The sequence below is a fragment of the Macadamia integrifolia genome, unplaced genomic scaffold (genome assembly GCF_013358625.1).
Source record: "Macadamia integrifolia cultivar HAES 741 unplaced genomic scaffold, SCU_Mint_v3 scaffold2036, whole genome shotgun sequence".
Taxonomy (NCBI): Eukaryota; Viridiplantae; Streptophyta; class Magnoliopsida; order Proteales; family Proteaceae; genus Macadamia; species Macadamia integrifolia.
The window spans coordinates 56580-78712 of NW_024868472.1; the positions used below are offsets into that span (position 1 = coordinate 56580).

At 41.3% G+C, this 22133-nt stretch overlaps 1 protein-coding gene across 1 annotated transcript in view; it reads left to right on the forward strand.

Annotated features, from left to right (window-relative positions):
- LOC122065489 (L-2-hydroxyglutarate dehydrogenase, mitochondrial) overlaps nt 1-21850 on the forward strand; it is a 37920-nt gene extending 16070 nt beyond the window's left edge. Inside the window, exon 5 of the mRNA XM_042629295.1 lies at nt 21431-21850. Within this exon, the coding sequence (XP_042485229.1) occupies nt 21431-21544 (114 nt within the window). The 3' untranslated portion in view covers nt 21545-21850. The remainder of the gene's footprint in view (nt 1-21430) is intronic.
- Nucleotides 21851-22133: the final 283 nt, after the last annotated feature.

The following is a 22133-nucleotide window of genomic DNA, read 5'->3' on the forward strand; positions in this document are numbered from 1 at the left end:
ACGAAAACAACTATTCAATTCCAAAGTCTGTAATCTTCACCGTTACATGGCTATATAGAGGAAAATCAAAGCATAACATTGGAAACTAATTAAAATGAATACTAATATAAATTAGCAACTGAAATAAAAATCTGAATCTCCCAACTAACTTGACCACAGCTTACACTAACAAATAAGGAAACAAATCAAAGTACTAAATTAACCCCATCTTCCCACGCCCAACTGCATCACCTCCATATTGTCCAATCTGCATGGGAAATTCGTGTTTCCCGTGGACTCTCTCCCCCTCTTCCTTTGCTCTTAAGCTTAAAATTGTCAAGCTTGCCCTTAAGAATTGAATTCCTCCACCTATGGCGTCATCTCCTCCAAGGTCTCTGATTGCAAGTCCAAGCTCAAATCCATCTAAATTCGGCTGTAATCCGATCTCCTCAGCTCTTCTCTGGCCCATGAAGAGAAGGAGACCTCCCTTGAGCTGGCTTCTTTCTTGTCTCAGGAAGAAAGCTTCCTTAAGCTAAAGACTCGCATCAAATGGCTTGACCTTGGGGACTCGAACTCTTCTTACTTTTATAAATCTATCAAATCCAGAACCAACTCCAACTCCAACTCCATTCTCCTTCTAGTGGACAGCTCCGGATCCACCTTGAGATCGCCTGCTGGCATTAAAGAGGAGTGTGAGTCCTACTTCAAGGGTATCTTCTGTCCCCCCCTCTTCCTCTTCCTCTTCCTCTTCCTCTTCTGCTCCCCCCTCCCCGCTCCCCCTCAACAAATTCATTCCCAACCATCTTATCCCCCCCTGTCTATTCCCTCTGATAAAAAAATCCATGCGGCTATCCATTCCCACAAGGCTAACAAAGCTCTTGGCCTTGACGGCTCCAGTATGGAGGTTTTCACCTCTTGTTGGGACATCATTGGTGATGATCTCACCAAAGTCATTAGGAGCTTCTTCTTCAACCCTTCCCAAGTTGTTCGCATCAACCACACCTTTCTCCGTCTCATCCCCAAGAAAGTAGGTGCCTCCTCTTTAGTTGACTTCAGGCTCATCTCCTTATGTAACCTCCTGCATAAGTTTATTGCCAAAATCCTTGCCAACTATATCCAGCTTGTTATTGATTTTTTTGTTAGTGTGAAACAATCATCCTTCATTGCTGATTGCGGCATCTTGAATAACATCATTCTTTGTCATGAGATTGTTCGTGGTTTTGACAAGAAATCCCACTCCCCTGCTGCCCTCCTCTAGATTGATATCCACAAGGCGTTTGACTCTATTAGATGGATTTCGTCTTTAGAGTCCTTTCCCTGTCCTTTCCCCCTTCCTTCATTAGTTGATTCCATGCCTGCATCTCCTCCCCCAAATTATCTATTCTCGTGAACAGCTCCCTTGTTGGATTCTTCCCCTCTTCTGTTAGCATTCGTCACGTATGTCCCCTCTCCCCCTTCCTTTTCTACCTTTCTCTTAAAGTCCTCTCCAGATCAATCCAATCCCATATTGACAATCTTTTCATCTCTCCCATCCCCAAGTGCAAAGCTTCCAACCTTACCCACTTAGCTTTTGCTGATGATCTTATGATTTTCTCCAAAGCTGACAGGGGTTCCATTCTACCATTATGTCAACTCTCCACCTCTTTGAGTCCCTCTCTGGCCTTTAGATTAACTGGCTCAAATCCTGTCTTTTTCTAACCGGTGTCTCCGATTCCTCTAAAGCTCGCCTCCTTGAGTAACTGGATTCTCCATTAGGATTCTTCTTGTTAAATATTTTGGTCTTTCCCTCATCTCCTCTAGGCTTACTGCCCATCACTGCATCCCTATGCTCAACCAAATTCACAAGAGGCTCCAACACTGGAAAGGTAGGATGTTGTCGTATGCAGGTTATATGGTTCTCATTCGATCATTGCTTTAATCCTCCTATATTAATTGGTTCGGAGTTTTTCAGCTTCCCAAATCCATCACCAAATCCATTGAATCCCTATTCTGCTCCTTGTGGAAAGGTACCGATTTGCCTAAATTTCTCCACCCCATTTGTTGGTCCTCCGTCTGCCTTCCAAAGAGTGAAGGAGGTCTTGGCATTAGGTGTATCAAGGATGTCAAATCCGCCGCCATCCTCAAGTTGTCTAGAAGGTAGTTTCCAAGCATCCAGGCATTGGGTGTCGTGGCTCTACTCTCCCTTCCTTAGCAAAGACTACCTCTGGACTTGTAGCGCTAAACCTAACTCCTCTTGGGTTTGGCGCAAGATCCTCCTTGCTAGACCCCAAGCCTTGATTGCCATTAAATCTCTTATTTGAAATGGGTCGAATACTTCCTTCTGGCTTGATAACTGGCATCTAGCTCTAGTGCTTTCCCTGATTGTAGGCCATAGATAGATCTATTCCTATAATATCCCTAGATCTGCCCCTGTCTCCTCGATCATCTCCAATGGTTCTTGGACCAACCCCAATATCCCCTCCCTTTCCATCTTCTGGAATTCCATCACCTCCATTCCTCTCCCCTCTTCTAGTGCTGATCGCATTATTTCGTCCCCCTCTTCTTCGGGTCGCTTCTCCTTCTCGGCCTAGAACCACTCCAGATCCTCCAACACGACAGTCCCTTGGCACAAGGTTGTTTGGTTCCGAGGCCACATCCCTCATCATAGCCTTACTGTCTATAGAGCTCTCTAATTGCCTTCCCACCCAATCCTTCCTCATCTTTCGCCATATTCTTGTCTCCTCTGCTTGCTGTCTTTGTTGGAACGGTATTGAAGATACTGACTACCTCTTCTTTGACTGCCCCTTCTCCTCCCGCATTTGGAAGTTTGTCCTTTCCAAATGCTGGCCTACTTGGAGATCCCCCCTTCCCCTTCAAAGAGAGTGGATTTGGATTGACATGACCTTCTCTGGCAACTCCATTCGTGACGCTGCTAGAAAGCTTGCGTTCGGGGCTGCTATCTCCCATGTCTGAATGGAACATAACCTTCGTAGATGCACTTCCAACTCCAGATCTTTCGATAAGATTTGGAAGGCCATTTACTTTGCGTCTCCTCCAAACTTGCTTCCCTCCCCCATAGGTCAGTAGCGGACACCCAAAGGAAAAGGTTTATTGCTGTCTCCTGGGGCCTCCCTTAGCCTATTTTATTCTCCCCTCCCCCCACCCAGTAGGGTTTTTTTTTCATTCGGCTCCTCTGGTTTGTATATCCCCCCTCTTTCCCTATTTTATATATTATCTATTCATAAAAAAAAAAGACCATGGCATCAAAGGGTTAAAGAGTGAATAATAGAGCCCCCTGAAACATGGATACATGTGGAGGTTTCGGAATCTATCATGACAACAACGTGTGAAATTCAGTAAACCACATGAATAGTGATTCAGGGACTGAAAGAATATAGAATTTCTTAAATCTTTATAGATAATTATACAAGTGCAACCAGCAAAATCGTTATTTTTATGTGTGCTTATGAAAATTTATTTGAATTGTCTTCACCCATTACATCTAAAAGCAATAAAAATTGTCTTCAGCCATTACTTACCATGATTAGGTGTGGTTATTGCTCATTAAGACATGTTCTAGGCCACATTTCTGCAAAAAATTTGATAGCATCTCTCCCCTGTTTCTGTAAGAAATTCTCTCAGCCTGATGCAGTGTGAGATCAGTCCAAACAGACCCTTAAAGGGTCCGCATGGTTTTGGTTACAGGCAGCCCAAGCCCCCAACTGAGGCCTATTTTGGTCATCAGTTTAGGCCATACTCAAGCCCATATTTAGGCCCATGTTCTGGTCTTATTCAAGCCCTGGTGAAGCCCTTATTCTTGTCCAAGACAGCTATTGACAGCCTGTTAAAGAAGCCCTAATTCTGGCCAAAGTGTGGAGGTCTTTGGGGGATCTGGTTACTTGTGGTAGTGGGCTTCTAGAAGAGTGTGAAGTTCCTTGGACAGCTAGCAAGTGAAAATGAATATGATCTTATTTAGTTAGTGCATATTTACATTCCATATTAGTGACTTTCTATTTTCATGTAATAGCAAGTTAGTTAGGAATAGTTTCTAATTTCAGACTTAGAAAGTAGGATTGAGTTTATTTAATTGTATTAGGAGTTTCTAATTCCCCTCACATGGGAGGTTTTTCTTGTACAGGTTTTGATGTAAGATTGATTACCCCAGTAATCAATTCCAAATTATACCATTAACAAGCTCCAACAACTCACAGAAGTTAGGATCAGATGTCAGAAATATTTAATCAACTCAAGGAATCTGAAAAAACTAGGGTTAAGAGAGAAATCCGTAACATACAATCCACGTCTGAGGTGACCATGAAATTGGGATCGAAGGAGGTTCATATGGGAAAAAACAAACCCTCAAAATTATGTTGAATTCTGCCGTCTGGTCTGTGAGTTATGATTCTTCTTGATTTTAGGCTTTGAAAAAAGAAGTTTTGGGAGAAAACTTGCTATAGCAGATCCAGGCCACAGATGGCCCTCCAATGCTGGTCAAACCTCCCTGGTAGGCCTTTTGATTGATCCTCAAAATGAGAGCCTTCGTTGATGGCTGAGAGTAAATTGTGGTAGTTCTTGATTTTGAGCCAAAATAGGAAACTTCTGGAGATTTCAAGAACAGCAGCTACAGGCCTCAATTAGCCGCACTCTTCTGATTGAAGGACTCCATTAGGGTGCTGAGTGATACTCCAAAATATGGAAAGAAACTTATCCCAGGTCAGTAAGTTATGATGGATCAAAGTTCTGCCGCAGGGTTGTCTTGTCCTTCTAACCAACTGAAGTTGTTAGCCTTGTGAGTTGTAACCGTCTTAACAATATCCTAACAACCTCCCAATTATTCAGCAGATGTAACAGAAAATAAAGAAATAAAACAGAAACAGAGATGGAGAAGGGTTGAGAAAGGGGAAGAAGAATGGAGGTTTGGGCTGGGCATCTCACACTCTCAGGTTTGGCTTTCTCAGATATGAGTTAAATTAAAAAAATTGTGTTAAACTTGGCTTAGTTCCAATTGCAACTGATGGGTCTCTTATATAGGCCTAAAACTGATTACCAAAAAAAAAAGAGGAAACTCTAAATTGAGTATTTTATTGAAAAATATAAACTAAACTAATCTTTCCTAAACCATCTCTTGACAATCAAGTAAACATAAGAATAGAAATATAACTAACATGTCATCCAAGACATTCAAAAAGGAAACAAAATATTGGCCACTCTGCTGAGCATTATCCCCACATGATTTGAGTAAAAAAATAGAAGCTTATTGCTTTGGCTGAGAGATTCAGTGCTCAGTGAGAGTGATGGTGAGAGGCCCCTCCTATCTTCCTTCTTCTTCTCCTTATTGCAATTGATCCCAATTTCTGAATTTCATTTCTCATCTATCTGAGACCTATCGAACCTCCATTGAAGCTGCTGGTATTGGTGTCTGAATTTCTCTTGGAAGTCCAACGACTCCAACCTTCCATTGCCATTACTGCTGATCGAAAGAAGGAATTCCCTCCCTTGTGATACTGATTTCTGAGGTCTTCTTGAAGAAACCTTAAAGGTGGTCGATCTCTCTGTCCTGCCATCAGGTTCAGCCCACTTTTGGAGGACAGAACCACCCCATTGGGAGCCCCACTCAATCAAGGACTTTGCCTGTTCTGAGGTCAGGATAGGGAGTATTGAAGATCTCTTGTTTTGTGACCTAATTTAAGAATCTGCTGATCTCCAGATTTAGCCATCACTTCAGTCTAATATTTTGAGGGCTGAGTCCCTCCATCTATACTTCTTATATTGCTATGGTTCATGAATGAAGGATAATTTCTGATTCTTGAGTATTGGGATTATTGGCTGCTTCCTATTGCTATATTTGGGCTGGGGTTATTGGCCGTATTTCCTGGGTTTTGTTGGGAGTTCTAGGGATTGAAATAACCTATTTTTCCTACTGTTATTACATATTCTTGTACTGATATTAGACCTAAACCAGTACCTGTTTCGGTTATATTTCTGTGATCCTGAATTGGTTTGGGTAGTTGTCACCTAACCTTACATTACAGCCTCCTGCCATTGATATAGCTGTGAGTCAGTGTTGTGTTGGCATTTGTGTCAGTGACCAACTGTTCATACACGTTAAATACAAATGTGGACCTCAAAGGAGATAAGTTTCAAGGGAATATCCTGAAGCCAAATAGGAGGTAAAGTCTAAAACTTTCTAGTGCAGAAGCAATCCACTATTCAAATGGTGTGGCTGGGGTTAATTTTGATTGGTATTGGTTCAGATTTTGTATGCCAGGGAAGTATAGTCCTTTAATTAAGTTGTGGGCGCAATTATGTAATTTTCTTACATTAGAGTTCAAAGGCAGGTCATGGGGTCTTGGATGATTGACTTATTCCATACTCCATACAACAAAAAAAGCAGGAAATTCTTTGATAAGTTAGCCATCAATGATGATTTTTTTTTAAGTTTATGATATTTTATTATATTAGATGTTGAATTGCCTGTCATTAGGAAGCTACAGTGATGTAGATCCACACTTTCGACTGGGCTATCGCAGGAGGAAAGCCCAGACCAAGAAGTGTTAGTCGATCTCCACTTAAGGGTGGATGTTAGTTGTTAGATAAGGGCCCATTGGGCCCATCGATTATACACTTAAGTGATTTAAGTTATTAATGATTTAAAAGGCCCATCGGGCACATCAATTGCAATTTACCTTGCCCATTAGTGGCTATTAGTTAAGTGGCTAGCAATTGCCTATTCCAATTAGGTTGCTAGTCTAGCCCTATTTGGAGTCCAACTCCTAGTATGTTATGGCTGCTATTGGCTAGTTCTGCTCTCTATTTATAGAGGAGCTCTTGTACTCTTATTTCTCAGATTTAAATAAAGAATTATTGCAGTCAATTGCTTAAACAGCCGGGATAGCTGTGGGTGAGACGCCCTGGCCGAGATAGCCAATCCCACCCACAATTTCCTTGCTTCTTGTTCTCTTATTACTTCAGTTTACTGTTTGGATTTATTATTGCTGTAATAATCAAGTGATAGAAGTTCAGACCTGTCCAGACCCATCAGAACCAGAATCGGCCAGCCTTGAAGTGGGGGTTTTGAAACCTGCGATCTCTCTTCTTGGTCCCATCTTGTGATCAGAACAAACCACCACTGTTTGAAGGTGCTCTAGGCTGCCATAGGACCACTCGGTCCTCTTCTGGAAGCTGTCCAAGAAGTCCAGCTACTGTTCCTGCAGAATTCTCTCACATTCTCTCTTAGGTCTGAAATCAAGAACATGAGTATCTCCCTCACCAACAGTCAGAAGTCTTCCACATTTGGCGGTTGTTGTACCCTTACTGGGACCTACCATCGACCAGAATTGCAGCTCAATCTGAGCACCACAAGTCCAACCGCAGGCCTCTCTCTTTTGCCTTATCGCAGGTCATTTTCTCTCTCCTGCCAATTTGGTTTTGTTTGGTTTTTTTTGTGAACCGATTTGTCCTTATACTGTGGGTGATGCAAATAAGGCTGCACTTACCTGATTGGACCAGCATGATCGGCTTTGGAAGCCAAGCACCATGAACAACCGGTCCAGCTCTGGTTTTTGGTCCAACAAGGTTGGAAGCGGTTTAGTTTAATAATGTATTTTATTTTCTTATGTTTGTTTTTAGGTAGGATACGTAGGATATAGAGAAGTAGGAGTTTGTTTCAGTGTTAAGAGTCTAGGTAGGATCTTATTATTTTCTCTTTAAATACTTTTATATATTCAATATTAGAAAATGTGAAATTTTGAATGAGAATTAATTTGAGTTGTGCAATGTGTGAGGTGTGGTTCCTTTCCTGCCCCCCCCTCTATTCTGATTTTCCCTCTCTTCCCTAAGGCCTTCCATCAACTTGGTATCGGAGCCAAAGGATCTCCATCCCTTTCCCTCTATCTCTCTACTTTCCTTCCCATTCTCTGTTCTGGTTCTTATAGAGACAGAGAACAGTAAAAATAAAAAAGAATCAATTCTGTCCAGAGAAGAATCGACCCCTCTGTCCCACCGTCCCTTCTTTCTCCCAAATCTCTTTGATTGAGACCCTTTTCTATGGTTCCGGCAGCAGAGAGAAAAAAAAAAAAAAAAGAAACAGCAGTGCAGAAGACGAGAAGAGAAGAGAGAAACAGAAATCAGAAGAAGAAGAAGAAGTAGGAAGGAGGAAGAGAAGAATAGAACATAAGAACAGAAAAGAAAAAAAAGGGTGAGGCAGAGAGTCTGTAGGGAAGATCGCACTAGAAAAAAAGAAGCAAGAAGAGAGGGTCAAGAGGGAAGATCGAACCAGGAAAGAAAAAGAAAAAGGAAGAAGAAGAGAAGGTGAGCGATATCAGAAGAAGGCAGTGAAGAAGAGCATACCTGATTTCAGAAGCTCCCGCCATTGCCAGCCGAAGCTCCCTGGAGTTCCGCCGCTGCTCCCCACAGTCGAAGTCGCCAGGCCCTTTCCCTTCTTGCATCAGAGCACCCACGATCTTCCACTTGTGGCTTCTCAGGTTCCCATCTCCAACAAGGAGAAGATCCCTCCTTTGTCGGTAAAACCCGCCCCTTGATCCATCCTTCATCTCCTTATTACCTTTTTATTTACTGAAATACCCTTCCCTTCCTCCATTATCTCTTTTTGTCCTATTTTTTTAATCCCTTCCAAGTATACCCTTAAGAGCATTCGTGATATTATTCCTTTGGATTTAAATTGAACTTTCAATATTTATAATTCTGCCATCCTTGAAAAAAAAAAAGAACACAGAGTTATTTACCATTCTGCCATTGCTCTTTAAACGTCCTTTATTTACTATTTTGCCATCATTTTTTAGTGTAATCTTGCCTATCTCCACCATGGTAGCCAATAGTGAAGTTCTTCAACAACTAAACTCCTATAAAGGAGAAACTGATGCGAAGATTGATGCTCTCACTACCGTTGTCACTTTCCTTAAGACAATGATGGAATCTATGTAAGTTTCTATTGATCGTTTGGTGGCAGCAGATAAACGAAAAAGTCTCATTCAATCTGGGGATTCTTCCAACACTACTCCACAGGATCCCTCAGTACCACTACCACCACCGCCACCACCACCACCACCTCCACCACCATATGAAATTGGTAGATATGATGATGGAGCAAAAAGAGCAACAAAATTGGATGTCCTTGATTTTTATGGAGATAACAATCCAGTACTGTACCTTAACTGGATTCACAGCTTAGAGACATTTTTTAGATGGTATGAGTTGACTGAGGCACGAAAGATCCTATTTGTAGAGGCTAAACTTAAAGGCCTAGCCTGAGTCTGGTGGGTCAAGCAACAACAATAGAACTGAATCCGAGGCATTGGTTTAATCACTACTTGGGCTGAAATGCATGAAATCATGAACCAAAGATTCCTGCCTTCTGATTACAAGCAACGCATGCATGATTAGCTTTGGAAGCCAAGAGCCCAGAAGAACCGGTCCAGCCCAGGTTTTTGTCCAACAAGGGTCGGAAGTAGTTTAGTTTAATAATGTCTTTTTATTTTCTCATGTTTGTTTTTGGGTAGGATACGTAGGAGATAGAGAAGTAGTCTGTTTCAGTGTTAGAGTCTAAGTAGGAGTCTTGTTATTTTCTCTTTAAATACTTGCATATAATCAATGTTGGAAAAAGGTGAAATTTTGAATGAGAATTAATTTGAGTTGTGCAATGTGTGAGGTGTGGTTCCTTTCTTTTTTCCCCTCTATTCTTATTTTCCTTCTCTTCCCTAAGCCCTTCCATCAATGGGAATAGTTCTGGTTTATTTCTTTTGTTCTCCTAGTCTAATTCTGATTGTTATCAAGTTAGCTTTGAGTCTTGAATTGTCTTGTTTGGAGTTGTAATTTGTTGGAGGTAGTTACTTGTAACCTACTTCTACATTATACAGTCTTTACCTTATTAGAAAAGGTTATTTGTTGTCTAGAGTTCCTAGTGAGTAGAAATTTGTTTTCTGTATTTCTATAAATATGTAAGAACCTACCCCTCCCCCCCCCCCCAAAAAAAAAAAAAAAAAAAAAGAAGATGAATTAGTTGAATAAAAAATTTAGATTATTTTGATTTGTTACCAAAGGAAGAGACTAGCTTTTCTCGCTCTTCTTCCCTCTCTCGAATTTGGTAAGGGGATTCTCTCCTCCCCCACAGCTGGAGATTTCCCTTCCTGCTCTTGTTATCCTCTCTCCCCGAATTTCTCTCCAATCTTTGGACAGCACATCAGATTTATTTCTTCTCTTCCCTTTTTCTTCTCTCATCGATTGATGGTTCCAGATCCTAAACCTTAGGATCTAATTTCCTGTTTGGCTCCTCAACAGTTCTGAGTTCCCTTTGATCACAAGCTTCTCTCATATCAAATTCACCTCATCAATCTCTCGATTCTGGTTTGATATTTTTAAATTTGAACCTGGAATTTCAGGCGTTAAAATCTGGTACTGGCCACTAGATCTGAGCTATCGTAGCCATTAGATCTGATTTGTAGATCTAAGCAATATCAGTCTTTGAAACAGAATCTTCGAACTTAGCCCATTACTTACAGATCCATCTTGATCGATCTGCATCAGTTTGGTATTAGAGCCAAACCTTGATCATGGTTATACAGCTGATCCAACATGTGATTAATTTGGTAGAATAGTTTCAGAATTACATGGTAGAAAGTACAGAAGGACTTCACGAGGGGTAAGGAAAAATAGAAGCAATATACACTAATAGAAAGTAGGAAATTGAAAAAGAGTTTCAGCCAATCCTAGAGGATCAGCAAGAAGATCCAATGTTAGAAGAATCAATGAAAATCAAGAAAGACCTCGATTGAAATCATAGATGACCTGATCGACAGCCCAATTGAAGTTGTGAAGCTCTAAGAACATATTCTAATTGGAGAGACAATTTGATGTTATTTGTATGACCGGCTATGACCATTGGAAAATGTAGTGAGGAATGACATGTATAGCGTATGCCTTGTCCCAAGTATGACCTTGGATAGAGCCGATTAGAGGACAAGGATCCATGTATCTAACCCCATTTAGCTGAGATTTTCCTGACTTGCTGGTGGTAGGTTTCTTTCCTTTTACTTTCATTTCTCGTATTCTGTTTTATATGTATCCATGTAGCCAACCCCATTAAGTTGGGATAAGGTTGAGTTTGTTGTATGGAGATTAAGATGGTTGAATTTATTTTTCCTATGCAAATATGAGATGTGAGGAAGGCGATTGTTACTGATTGTGATCGAAATCGTGATCATCCTCACATCAAAGTGGATGATTGTGGATGCTGATCGGTCAATGAAGGTTATCCTACCTTACAAGACTCAAAGATGGGACTTTTCCAACAATAACAATAATGCAGAAGGAATCCAAAATTTAGATCATGTGGCTAGGGTTAATTTTTTCAGTAGTGGTTCAGATCTTGTATAACAAGGTAGGATAGCCTTTTAATTAAAGTTGTGGGGAACTTATGTAATATTATCTTATTTTTATGCGAGGGTTCTCTGCCTGGAAATATGGCCCTTGCATCAACGTGGATGCCAATCATAGCATGCATGGGAGCATCAACAAGGGTGGGATTTTTCACATTCACGGGGCGGGGTGGTCATTTCGTCTCCCTTTATGTCTAGGCGCATGCACCAAGCTACCAAGCAGCTTCTTTTTCCCTATTTTTATATTAGAATTTTAAGGCAGGTTGTGGAGTCTTGTTTAGTCATCGGTTAGGAAATTTTAAAGTTTAAGATGGGAAGCATAGTTGCCACGGTGCTAAGCGTTCAGGCAACAAGGCGCCTAAGGCAATCAAGTGTTATCTTTTATTTTTCCTCTAGTATGCTGTGTATACCTTGTATCATAAAAAATCAACATTAAGCCACATCAAATCATTAAAAATTAACATTAAGTCACATTAAGTCAACATTTAAGGAAATGCTCATGTTCTAAAGTAAGTTTGACTGGTTAAATGATTTTATTTTAACATGAAACTTTTTGTATTAGGTATAGCACATAACCACCTTTCCAACAAGTCTAAGAATACTTAAATCTGAGTTGTAATGACAAAGTTATGTTTTGGTCAAATTTATTTAAAGTGCGCAAATGCTATTAAAATCGCCTGAATGAAATTTATGGACATCAAAACAAAAGATTATTTTATTGGAATTTTGGTTTTTAATAATGTTTTACCATGATAAGATTTATAAAATTTTCAAAATGGAGAAAAACCTCAGATTTTGAGAGTTGAAAATCACCCCTACAACAAAAAATCTAGGTTTTGTTCTTGGACTGGGGGTTTGACTTTTTATCCTTTTGGAATTTGATTTTTGATCTATTTTATTGGATTCAAATGGGGGGCATTCGCTGCCTGCTTGTGTGGCTCCTGCATCCAGAGCGCATGAAATTACCCCTTGCCCCCTTGAAATAAAAAAATTTACAGGGGCCGGCTATGGAATCTTGTTTAGTCATTGGTTAGGAAATTTTTAAGTTTAAGATGGGAAGTGATTCTCTGTCCAGGACCACAGCCTATGCCAGCGTTCCCTATGTCTATCTCTCTCCTCTCCAAAACAAGGGGTAGAGATGTCTTTTCAGATGGGAAGGAGAGAGATAGACACATGGGAGCGCTGGCATAGGCCATATTCCTGGACAGAGTTCTTTTTCCAGTCTAAGATATAGGAAAAGAGCGTTGCCTGCTTGTGTGGCTTCTGCACCCAGACACAGAGTGTGTGAAATTACAGCCTACCCCCACAAAATAAAAAATTCCATCTATGTTGATGCTCTTACGCACGCTTTCATTGCCCCCCCCCCTCACTGGTGTAGGGGCCACACAACCAGACAGTGATCTCTTGCCCTTAAGATATTTATTAAATGTTGAGTTTCTTGTTAGGGAAAAGAAACCCTGCTTGGCAGCATGGCATCAGCTCCCAGACACAAAGAAGGTGGGGGGGGGGGGATGACCGCCCCACCCCTGTGAATGCAAAAAATCCCACCCTTGGTGATGCTCCTGCACATGCTGTGATTGGACCCCACGCTAGCATGGGGCCATGCTGCCAGACAGAGAATCCTCCCCTTGCTTGTTATTAGGAAGCTACAGTCCCTAGTGAATGGTAACTTATTTTCTTTATTTTTATAAATCTGTAACAACCTCCCCCCAATCAAGGATGAATCTGTTGAATGGAAATTTTTTTATTCTTTCGGCTTGTTTCCAAAGAAAATGGCTGGTTTCTTTCTCCCTCTCTCTCCTCCCCCACGGCTGGAGATTTCTCTTCCTTCTCTTGTTATCCTCTCACTGCTAATTTCTCTCCAATATTTGGACTGCACATCAGATTTATTTCTTTCCTTCTTTTTTTACCTCATGAATTGACAGTACCTGAGCCTAAAAGTCAGGATCTAGTTTCCCTGTTTGGCTCCTCAACAGTTCCCTTTGATCTCTAACACCAGCCCTTCTCTATCTGTAATAAAGTAAGAAAGAGAACCAGTACAGCAATGCCCCTAAGGACCAATCTACCCTTATACCAGTACTTACTATTAAGAGTTTTTGTAAAGACATCAGCTAACTGATCACTAGACTGAACAAAATAAATACAAAGAAGACCTTGTTTCAGCTTCTCCTTGTTGAATTGGTGATCTAACTGCACGTGCTTCGTGTGATATTGCTGAACCGGGTTATGAGCAATACTAATAGCTGACTTACTATCACTGATGTAGATAAGTCACTTAAAGGTGTTGGGCCTTTGATCCCATGTGTTTTCCTTGTAATAGGACATTTTAATGGGCCTAAAATATGGGTACAGAGTATGAAAACAAGATTTAATTCATTAGTTTAGTTAGTCATGTTTTGAGTATATTTTCTTTTTTATTTCAGTTTCATAGTCAATTTAGGTTTTCCAATTAGTAAGGATCGGGGTAGGCCTTTCCTTTTTTTAGTGTTGGAATTGGTTTTGAGCCTTTTATATAAGTTTGTAAGGGGCTACAACATTGGACACGAATTTGATTGAATGAAATTTTTTCTTGCTGTTTGCAAAGATTTGCCTGAGACAGTGTGTTCATCAACTAGGATAGTTGAGGGTGAGAGACCCAGCTGAGACAACCATTCCAAGGCCCCCATTCTTCCCTTTCTTCTTTCTTCATCTTCTTCATCCAACAACAGGTAAGTATTCTTCTTCAAGTTTTTCTTGAATTTCTTCAAGTCTTCTAGAAGGTTGGAAGTCACACGTTTTTTTCGGATTAAGCAATTAGCCCATCTAATCAAACTCAAATTTTGACTAGGCATTCAAAACCCTAATTTGGAGATCAATTCAAATCTGAGCCCTTTCTGATGGCTTGATCTTGAGATAGTTGCAAAATACCAATTCTGCCCTTCCCTTCTCGAGATCTGGAAAAAATTACAATTTTGTGTTCAAATAGTTATTGTTTTTCTTCCTTTGGTTGATTCAACTCTTGAAATTAAAGCTTGTTTGCACTTTATTACCCTATTTTTGGGCTGGAAATTACTGTTTTGCCCCTCATGGTTATTGTTTTGTTTTTCCTCCATAGTTGCTGTCCTATTTAACTCCTAGTCTTCATTATTTGTATCTGAACTATCCTTTGACTATATATCCTTGTCAATTGGCTACTGTTTTGATTCTTTCAAATATAGTACTACATCAATGACAATACAACATCATTGGAAATGAAGTAGTCAAGCCCAAATCCTAATGGTCTCAAGGCCACAGTAACTCACAAATACCATGAGCCATTGCTTTGAACTCAGCTTCTGCACTGGACTTTGCAACCACAGCCTGTTTTCTTGCTATGCCAGGTGACAAGATTGCACCAACAAAGGTACAGTATCCTAAGGTGGAACTACGATCATCTAGTGAACCAACCCAATTTGCATCTATAAAAGCCTCCACACACATGTGATCATAAGGCAAAAAAGAATCCCGTTTCCGAGAGTTGAATTTAAGTATCGAAGAATACGAATCATAGCCTCCATGGTCATGCACAAGCTAACTCACCAAGCTTACAACATAGGTGATGTTTGGCCAAGTATGAGACAAATAAATAAGTCATCCAACCAATCATTGATATCTGCCTTTGTCCACCGCTCTTACCATCTTTGCTTTGAAGATGACCATTAGCCTCGAGAAATGTCAACAGGCTACACCCTAATAGTCTAGTCTCTAAAAGAAGATCTAGAGTATATTTTTGTGAAATATGCCTCTAGTTGAGAGAGCAACTTCAATGCTGAGAAAGTAACACAACTTCCCTAGATCTTCTCCTTACTCAAAAAAGCTTTCAGTTTAGCTATCTCAGTAGGGTCGCTTCCACTGACAACAATGTCATCCACATATACAATAAGAATAGTAATATGATCCCCAGAACGTTTAAGAAACAATGTGTGATCTCAGCATCACTCTGTTTGTAACCCACAGACATATAGCCTTATAAAAATGACCACACCAAGCCTTTTGATTTAGCCCCTACAATGCTCATTTCAGTTTGCAAACCTTCTCTTGAGCCTCCTTACCAGAAAAACTAGGTGGAATATCCATGTCAAGTTCACCATGAAAGATGGAATTCTTGACATGAAGTTGTTGCAATTCCCATCCTAAGTTGATAGCATAGGAAAGGATGACTCGGACAATGTTCATCTTGGCAATTGGAAAAAAAGTCTCCTGGCAAGCAATACCATAAGTCTGGGTATACCCATGGTTTAAAGTATCGGTGTTTATCATATCGTATTGGCCGATACGTATTGGTATTGGTTGGCACCGATACAATACCCACTGATACTCTCCGATACCTATGAGGGTAGCGGCCGGAAGATGAGATATCTCTTCCCCTTTCGGGGGGGAAAGGACTTGCATCCCATCCTCTCCTCTCTTTCTCTTTCATGAGGGAGGGGTATGCCGTGTGTGCTTTGCTTGCGGGCCCTACACCACCATACCACCGCTCAGAGATATATGGAGGCCTATTTTGCAAGAGTGTAAAGTTCGTCATTCGGGATGGGGATTTGATGATGGTCCAATACGGGGATGGGGATCATGCAAAAGGGGTTTGGAGTCGCCACCTAGGATTATGGGCCTAAGACTTGGAGGTGGGCTCGATTCCTGAGAACAGGGCCCGATAATTGGTCTGGTCCAAAGATTTAGGGTAAGTGTCAGGTTATAGAATTGGGAAGCTGTTAGGCACCCAATCTGCCCAGTTCACCTGTTCTTCCTACTAGATGCTTAAGAACGAACATTTTTCACGATTATTCCTATTCCACATGCGTGGCTAAGTTATCACACATATGTAAATTGACTGAATTTAAATGATTATATATGCCAAAACAAGGTCAATATAAAGTCTACATTATGCTAATTTGGGTAAGAAATTATACCTGAGCTTCAAGAGGGTTGGATCCCTTGGTTGATGCTAGTACGAACTGGTTTTTGGATTCTCCTGGCTCAGAGGAAGATGGTCTTGACCTCCAACTTCCTTTCTTGAGAGATGCTGACTGTGATAATATTCGGGCAGAGTTTCGGCTAGGAACGGCTACTTTCGATTTTGGATTCGGATAGAGCTTCGGCTAGGAAAGGCTTTTTGGGCTTAGGATGAGGTGGCACTCCAACAGAGCTTCTGCTAGGGATAGGCTATGGGAGGGCTAGGCTAAGGTGGCACTCCGGCAGAGCTTCCGCTGGGAATGGCTATTTCTGAAAAGATTCTAGGGGCACTCGGACAGAGCTTCTGCTAGGAACGACTATTTTTGGAAAGAAATGGATTGAAGATCCCCAAAGTCCCGAAGAACTCTTTGAAGATCTGAACAGAACTCCGGATCTTGACAAAGATCTCTTCGTAGAATCGAAGAACCTCAAAGGGGGAGGGATTTCTACTTCTGGAAAAAACTAAGAACACTCAAAGGTGGGAGGCTAAGAACATACTGTTTTTGGTAAAAAAAAAATGGATTGGACTAAAAACTTGGATTGAAGATCTTCAAAGTCCCCAAGAACACTTCGAAGATCTGAACAAGATTTCGGATCTTGACGAAAATCGCTCCAAAGACCCGAAGAAACTCAAAGGGGGAGGGGAAGAGGAGAGAAGGTAGAGCTTCACTCTCTAAGGGTGGTTGTGATGTTGGTGTGTCAAATTCAAAAGAAACGGGTATTTATAGGATTTTCGGGCCAATAGGGAGGAGAGAGAATTTTTAACCAATCGGTAAAAAGTGGGTTTTTGGACTAATGGGAGGAGAGAATTTTTAACCAATGGGTAAAAAGTGGGTTTTTGGATTAATAGGAGGTTGCGGTGTAGGGTACGCTAGTGGAGTAGTGCATACGTAAAAGTGGGTGAAGAGGAAATCTCTTCACCCGTCGGGCCAGAGGAACACAAATCCCGGCCATTGATGGCACACAAGGTTGGGTTGAAGTGCACAGGGCATAATTGGCACTGATACATGAGTGCCAACATGGTGCAAGGATGGGTAGGTAAGGTGCACAGGCTAGGCAGGCACAGTGCACAGGCTAGGCATGCATGGTGTATAGGCTGGGCAGGCACAGTGCACGTGCAGCTGTGCGCGAGCTGGCTAGCCCATGTGTGAGGTGTGCAATAAAGGGTGTGCGGAACAGCATGCGGGGGTGCGTGCAACAGCAGGCGGGGGCACACGCAGCAACAGACGGGAGAGCCCACAGAAGCAGGTGGGGGCACAAGTAGCAGCACGCGGGGGTGAGCAAGGCTGTGCGTGGGGCTCCTGGCTGGTAGGCAGGCCAGGCGCGCATTGGCCTGCTAAAAGATAGAATTTTTTGGTGACGATTGCAGGAGATCCGTCGGTCCGATTTTGACGTGCCATATATCGTTGGAATTGTATTTCCGAGTACTATCCATTCGTATGGTCATCTTGACCGGATTCCTTCGTATATAAAAATTCAAAAATTGGATCCTCTTTCCGGTGCGGGGCTTCTAGGGTTTTTTAGGTAGGGGATGTTTCCGGGTTTTCTTAGTCAATCATCATCTCTGTTGATCGTAAGTCAGAAGTTGGAAGTCACGTCCAAGATCCGCATTCCATCATAGCCGGAGGAGGGGGACAAAATTGGGTGTCTACAATACCCTTGATACGTAAAATTGAGCCGTGAACAATTGAATTACATGCGTATAGATTCATATTGAACCGTATTGAACCGATACTCATTTTTACTCACTGGTACACAACCAAGGCAACCGAAGCATCCTTCCAATGTGAGTCTATAAAAGCATCCTTCTAACTCTAAGGAATAGAAACAAAGGACAAAGAAGAGACAAACACTTAATAGGAAGATGAAAGAGAATTGTAGGACACAATATTAGAAATAGAGTGTTAAGTACATGTTCTAGTCCCTTTATGAACAACAATAGGTAAATCATCAAAAGGAGGATCACTAGCACTAGGAGGGAGGCGATTACCAGACAGAGGAGGGGAACCTGGATCAGAGGTATGTGACTAGTGTGGCATAGTGGTAGTGGTCGTGTTTAGTCTCCAGAATAAACTTGTAATGGCTTCTTCCCAGGAGTAGTCCATGCAACCAAACTGTCTTTTATCCCCTGCTCAGTTGGATTCCCCTCCTTTGAAATAACGGGCTGCCATCGATAAGAACTAGAAGAGGAGAAGCAACCTGTATAGCACCCGACTCCCCTTGAAGTGAGGCCAATGGGGCATAGTAGGCTTCTGTCTCATGGAAAAAAAATCCATTGTAACAAAGACATGATGCATAGGAGGATGGTAACATTTGTTACCCTTCTTAGTGGTGGAATACCCTATGAAAACACATCAAAGGCCGCATGGGTCAAGCTTCCCATGGAGGTGATGATTGTGTGCAAAACAAACACAACCAAAGACCTTTGGAGGAACAATAAAAGTTGAAGAACTTGTGAGCTTCTCAATAGGCAATGGGAATTCAATATCCGGGGGGCATCCTATTATTGAGGTAAGCCACACTAAGAACAACTTCACTCAAATATTGTGGAGGTACATGCATCTCAAACATAAGAAACTTGGCAACCTCCGACAAATGCCAATTCTTTCGTTCAGCCACACTATTCCGAGCTAGAGTATCTTCATAGCTGGTTTGGTGAATAATTCCATGATCAGGCAAATAAAGTTGGAAAGAAGCATCCACATATTCCTTGTCATTAGCGGAGCGGATTACTACCCGAGCATCAAATTGAGTGTGAACCATACAATGAAATAGTTGAAAACAGTGAAACACTTCACTTTTATGGCCTAATAGATAAATCCAAGTGAGTCTAGTATGACAATGAATAAAAGTGACAAACTGGTGATGATGAAACACTAGAAACACAACGGGTAGGGCCCCACACATCCAAATGGATCAATGAAAAAGGAACTGTGCTTTTATTATCAAAACTTGAATAAATATTTTTAGTTTGCTCGGAAAAAAGACACAAGCGTCACAAAAAAATTCATGCGGAGTACATTTTTTAAAAGGCTAGGAAAAACTTTGGCTAATGTGCCTAGGGGAGGATGTCCCATATGCCGATGCATATATTAATTTGGAAAGTGCAGAAGAAGTAGAGTCCATATGATGAGCCTAAGTAGAATCTCAGAGGAAGAGTCATCGTCAAGAAGATAGAAGCCACCACACACCTTACCACTGCCAATCGTTGCCCCCTGTCTCAAGGTCCTGAAAGACACAATGGGAAGGAAAAAAGGTTACTTTGCAGTTCAGATCCTTGGTAAGACTACTAATAGATAAAATATTAGAAGTAAAATTCGGAACATGTAAGACTACAGATACATGGGATAACCCTTAATAGTCCCTTTTCCTAAGACAAGATAAAGAACCATCAGTGACTCGGACTTTTTTCCTACGTGGCGATGGAGAGTACTTCAAAAATTTACTCAAAGAACCAGACATGGGAGCTGTTGCACCAAGGTCAATAATCCATGGGACGAATACAACAGTCGGTGAAGGCTCTAACTTCATCATCAGATGACATCACGATGCAAAAGGGAGATCTCATCCTGTGAAAAAACAGCACTAGTGGGAGGATCCTCAGAAGTCTCGGCATGGTGGGCATTGGACTGATTAGAGCGACCACAACCACGGCCATGAGAAGAATTGGTAGGCCACCCATAGAGTTTCCACTAATTTACCACAGTAATCCCACTTCACCGCTTCCTTCTCAGAAGTAGAAAGATCACCAGATCATGTAGAACCACCACGAGTACCAGATCCAGAGTGAGAACCGGAACCAGCATATAAGGCTAGCCGATCTTATGGAAGGAGTTGTAGCATGACAGTATGGCGACTATCCTCAGACTGAACTGTAGAGTAGGCTTGCTCCAATGATGGAAAAGGGTCACAATTAAGAACATGAGTCTTAATCTGATCGAACTCAACGTTGAGAGGTACCAGAAAATCGTAGACTTAGTTTGTAAACACTAACCCCAAGGAGGTAGCCAAGTTGGAAAGGACCTTTGCCTCAGGAAGCGTGTGGTTCTGAGTTTGACTCCTCTTACCTCCTTGGGGCCACTCACGTGGTTTAGTGCTCTTCACTTCTTTCGGTAAAAGTTGAATGGTTCTCATTCAACCCTGGTATGACCTGGTCCATGCGGTTGTGGGGTCAATATGGGCCGGCGGGACTAGTCAAGCCAAAGGCCTGGATCCCCGTCGTTAGCAAAAAAAAAGTGTATACACAACAATCGATAGAGGGCCTTTTTATAGCTTTGGCCAAGCTGTTACAAGTATGGAAAGTATTGACTTTTGAGTCCCAACTGAAATAGGAAACTAAACTATAAGGGAAGAACAAATAAAAAGGAAAGTTTTGAAATAGAAACTCCTATCTAAAGAAATAGAGAACTTCAAAAATTACAAAGCTTGCTTGTTAAGTCATCAAAAATTGAAACAAAACTTCCTCCAATGCTGAAATTGATTCTTGCAGGCCAAGCATTCACTAGAGACAAAAAAGACAGCTTTGTTGAGGAAATTGATGGACAAAACTGGAGGCCATATCTCGCATTATTATTTCACTACATTCACTGTACTCTTAGCCCTCTCCAAGATCAGATCCTGATTGAACAGTTACATTTTACATGTCAGCTCTCTTTCTATCGTGCAGGTTTTAGAGAGAGGTTTCTCACCTGTCTGGGTCAGTGAGCTAGAGACCATATGCCATGTCCTTCCATTTCAGAACAAACATGAAAAGATTGAAACTTACTTGAACATGCCAAGTGAATATAAGAAGTATTTAGTCTATGACACCACCATAATGATGTGACACTCTGTACTGACTTATAACCTAGTTTGTTTGAGGTACAGTTGGAATGACCAGTATTAGGCGTCAATTTTTAAAGACTCTTCAATGATATTGTGTAAGAAACACACAGCAAAAACTTGACATCATTTGCATAAGACTTAGGCTGGTAATATGTAATTTTTTTTCTTTCTGCATCACTTGCATCAGACATTTCAAGCATTATCTCTGGATATATTATGTTTTTTCTGCTGTTTTCCTCTCTTTCTCAACTGTTGATTCCATGGCTCATCATGATGCATTTGTGCAGGGGGAGGACATTCATGGGGTGCCTGGTCTTGTAAACCTTTTTGGCATAGAGTCACCAGGCCTAACTTCGAGTCTGGCTATTGCAGAATACGTTGCTGCAAACTTCTTGAAATGATATTTTACAAAGCAATTTTTCATGCTTATATATTATTTGCCAAAAGTTAAATGGCACATTACTTGTTAATATATCTATGGGAAAAAGAAGTCTATCCGGGAGTGTACCCTGTTGTGCTCAGACACAGAGGAGGTGAGATGACTGTCTCACCCAACATAAAAGGTGAAAATCCCCACTCTGTTGATGCTTCCTTTGCACTCTCATTGACTCATACGCTGGTATAGGGGCCACACTCCCAGACAGAGAACTCTTCCCCTATATCTATATATGGTTTTGTCCAATAAGAATGTTCGGGCTTTTTCCTTATCCCCCTTTATTTTCATCATTGGTTTCTTTTCATTTAGAGCAAATCTTAAGTGGTCTTCACAAAACCATCCCTGAGTAGTTATATCACTTGCTATTATCTATGGAACTATAGGAACAATGTGCTTTTCAAACAGGAAAGGCCTAATCCCCTTGTGATCCTTCAGTCGGTGAAACAATGGACAGATCAAGCACACACTCTCTCTAAACCTACCCAGGTGATCTCAATCCATGAGGAATTATCTCACATTGTATTGAAATAGTGATTTGATATGTGCTCATCTAG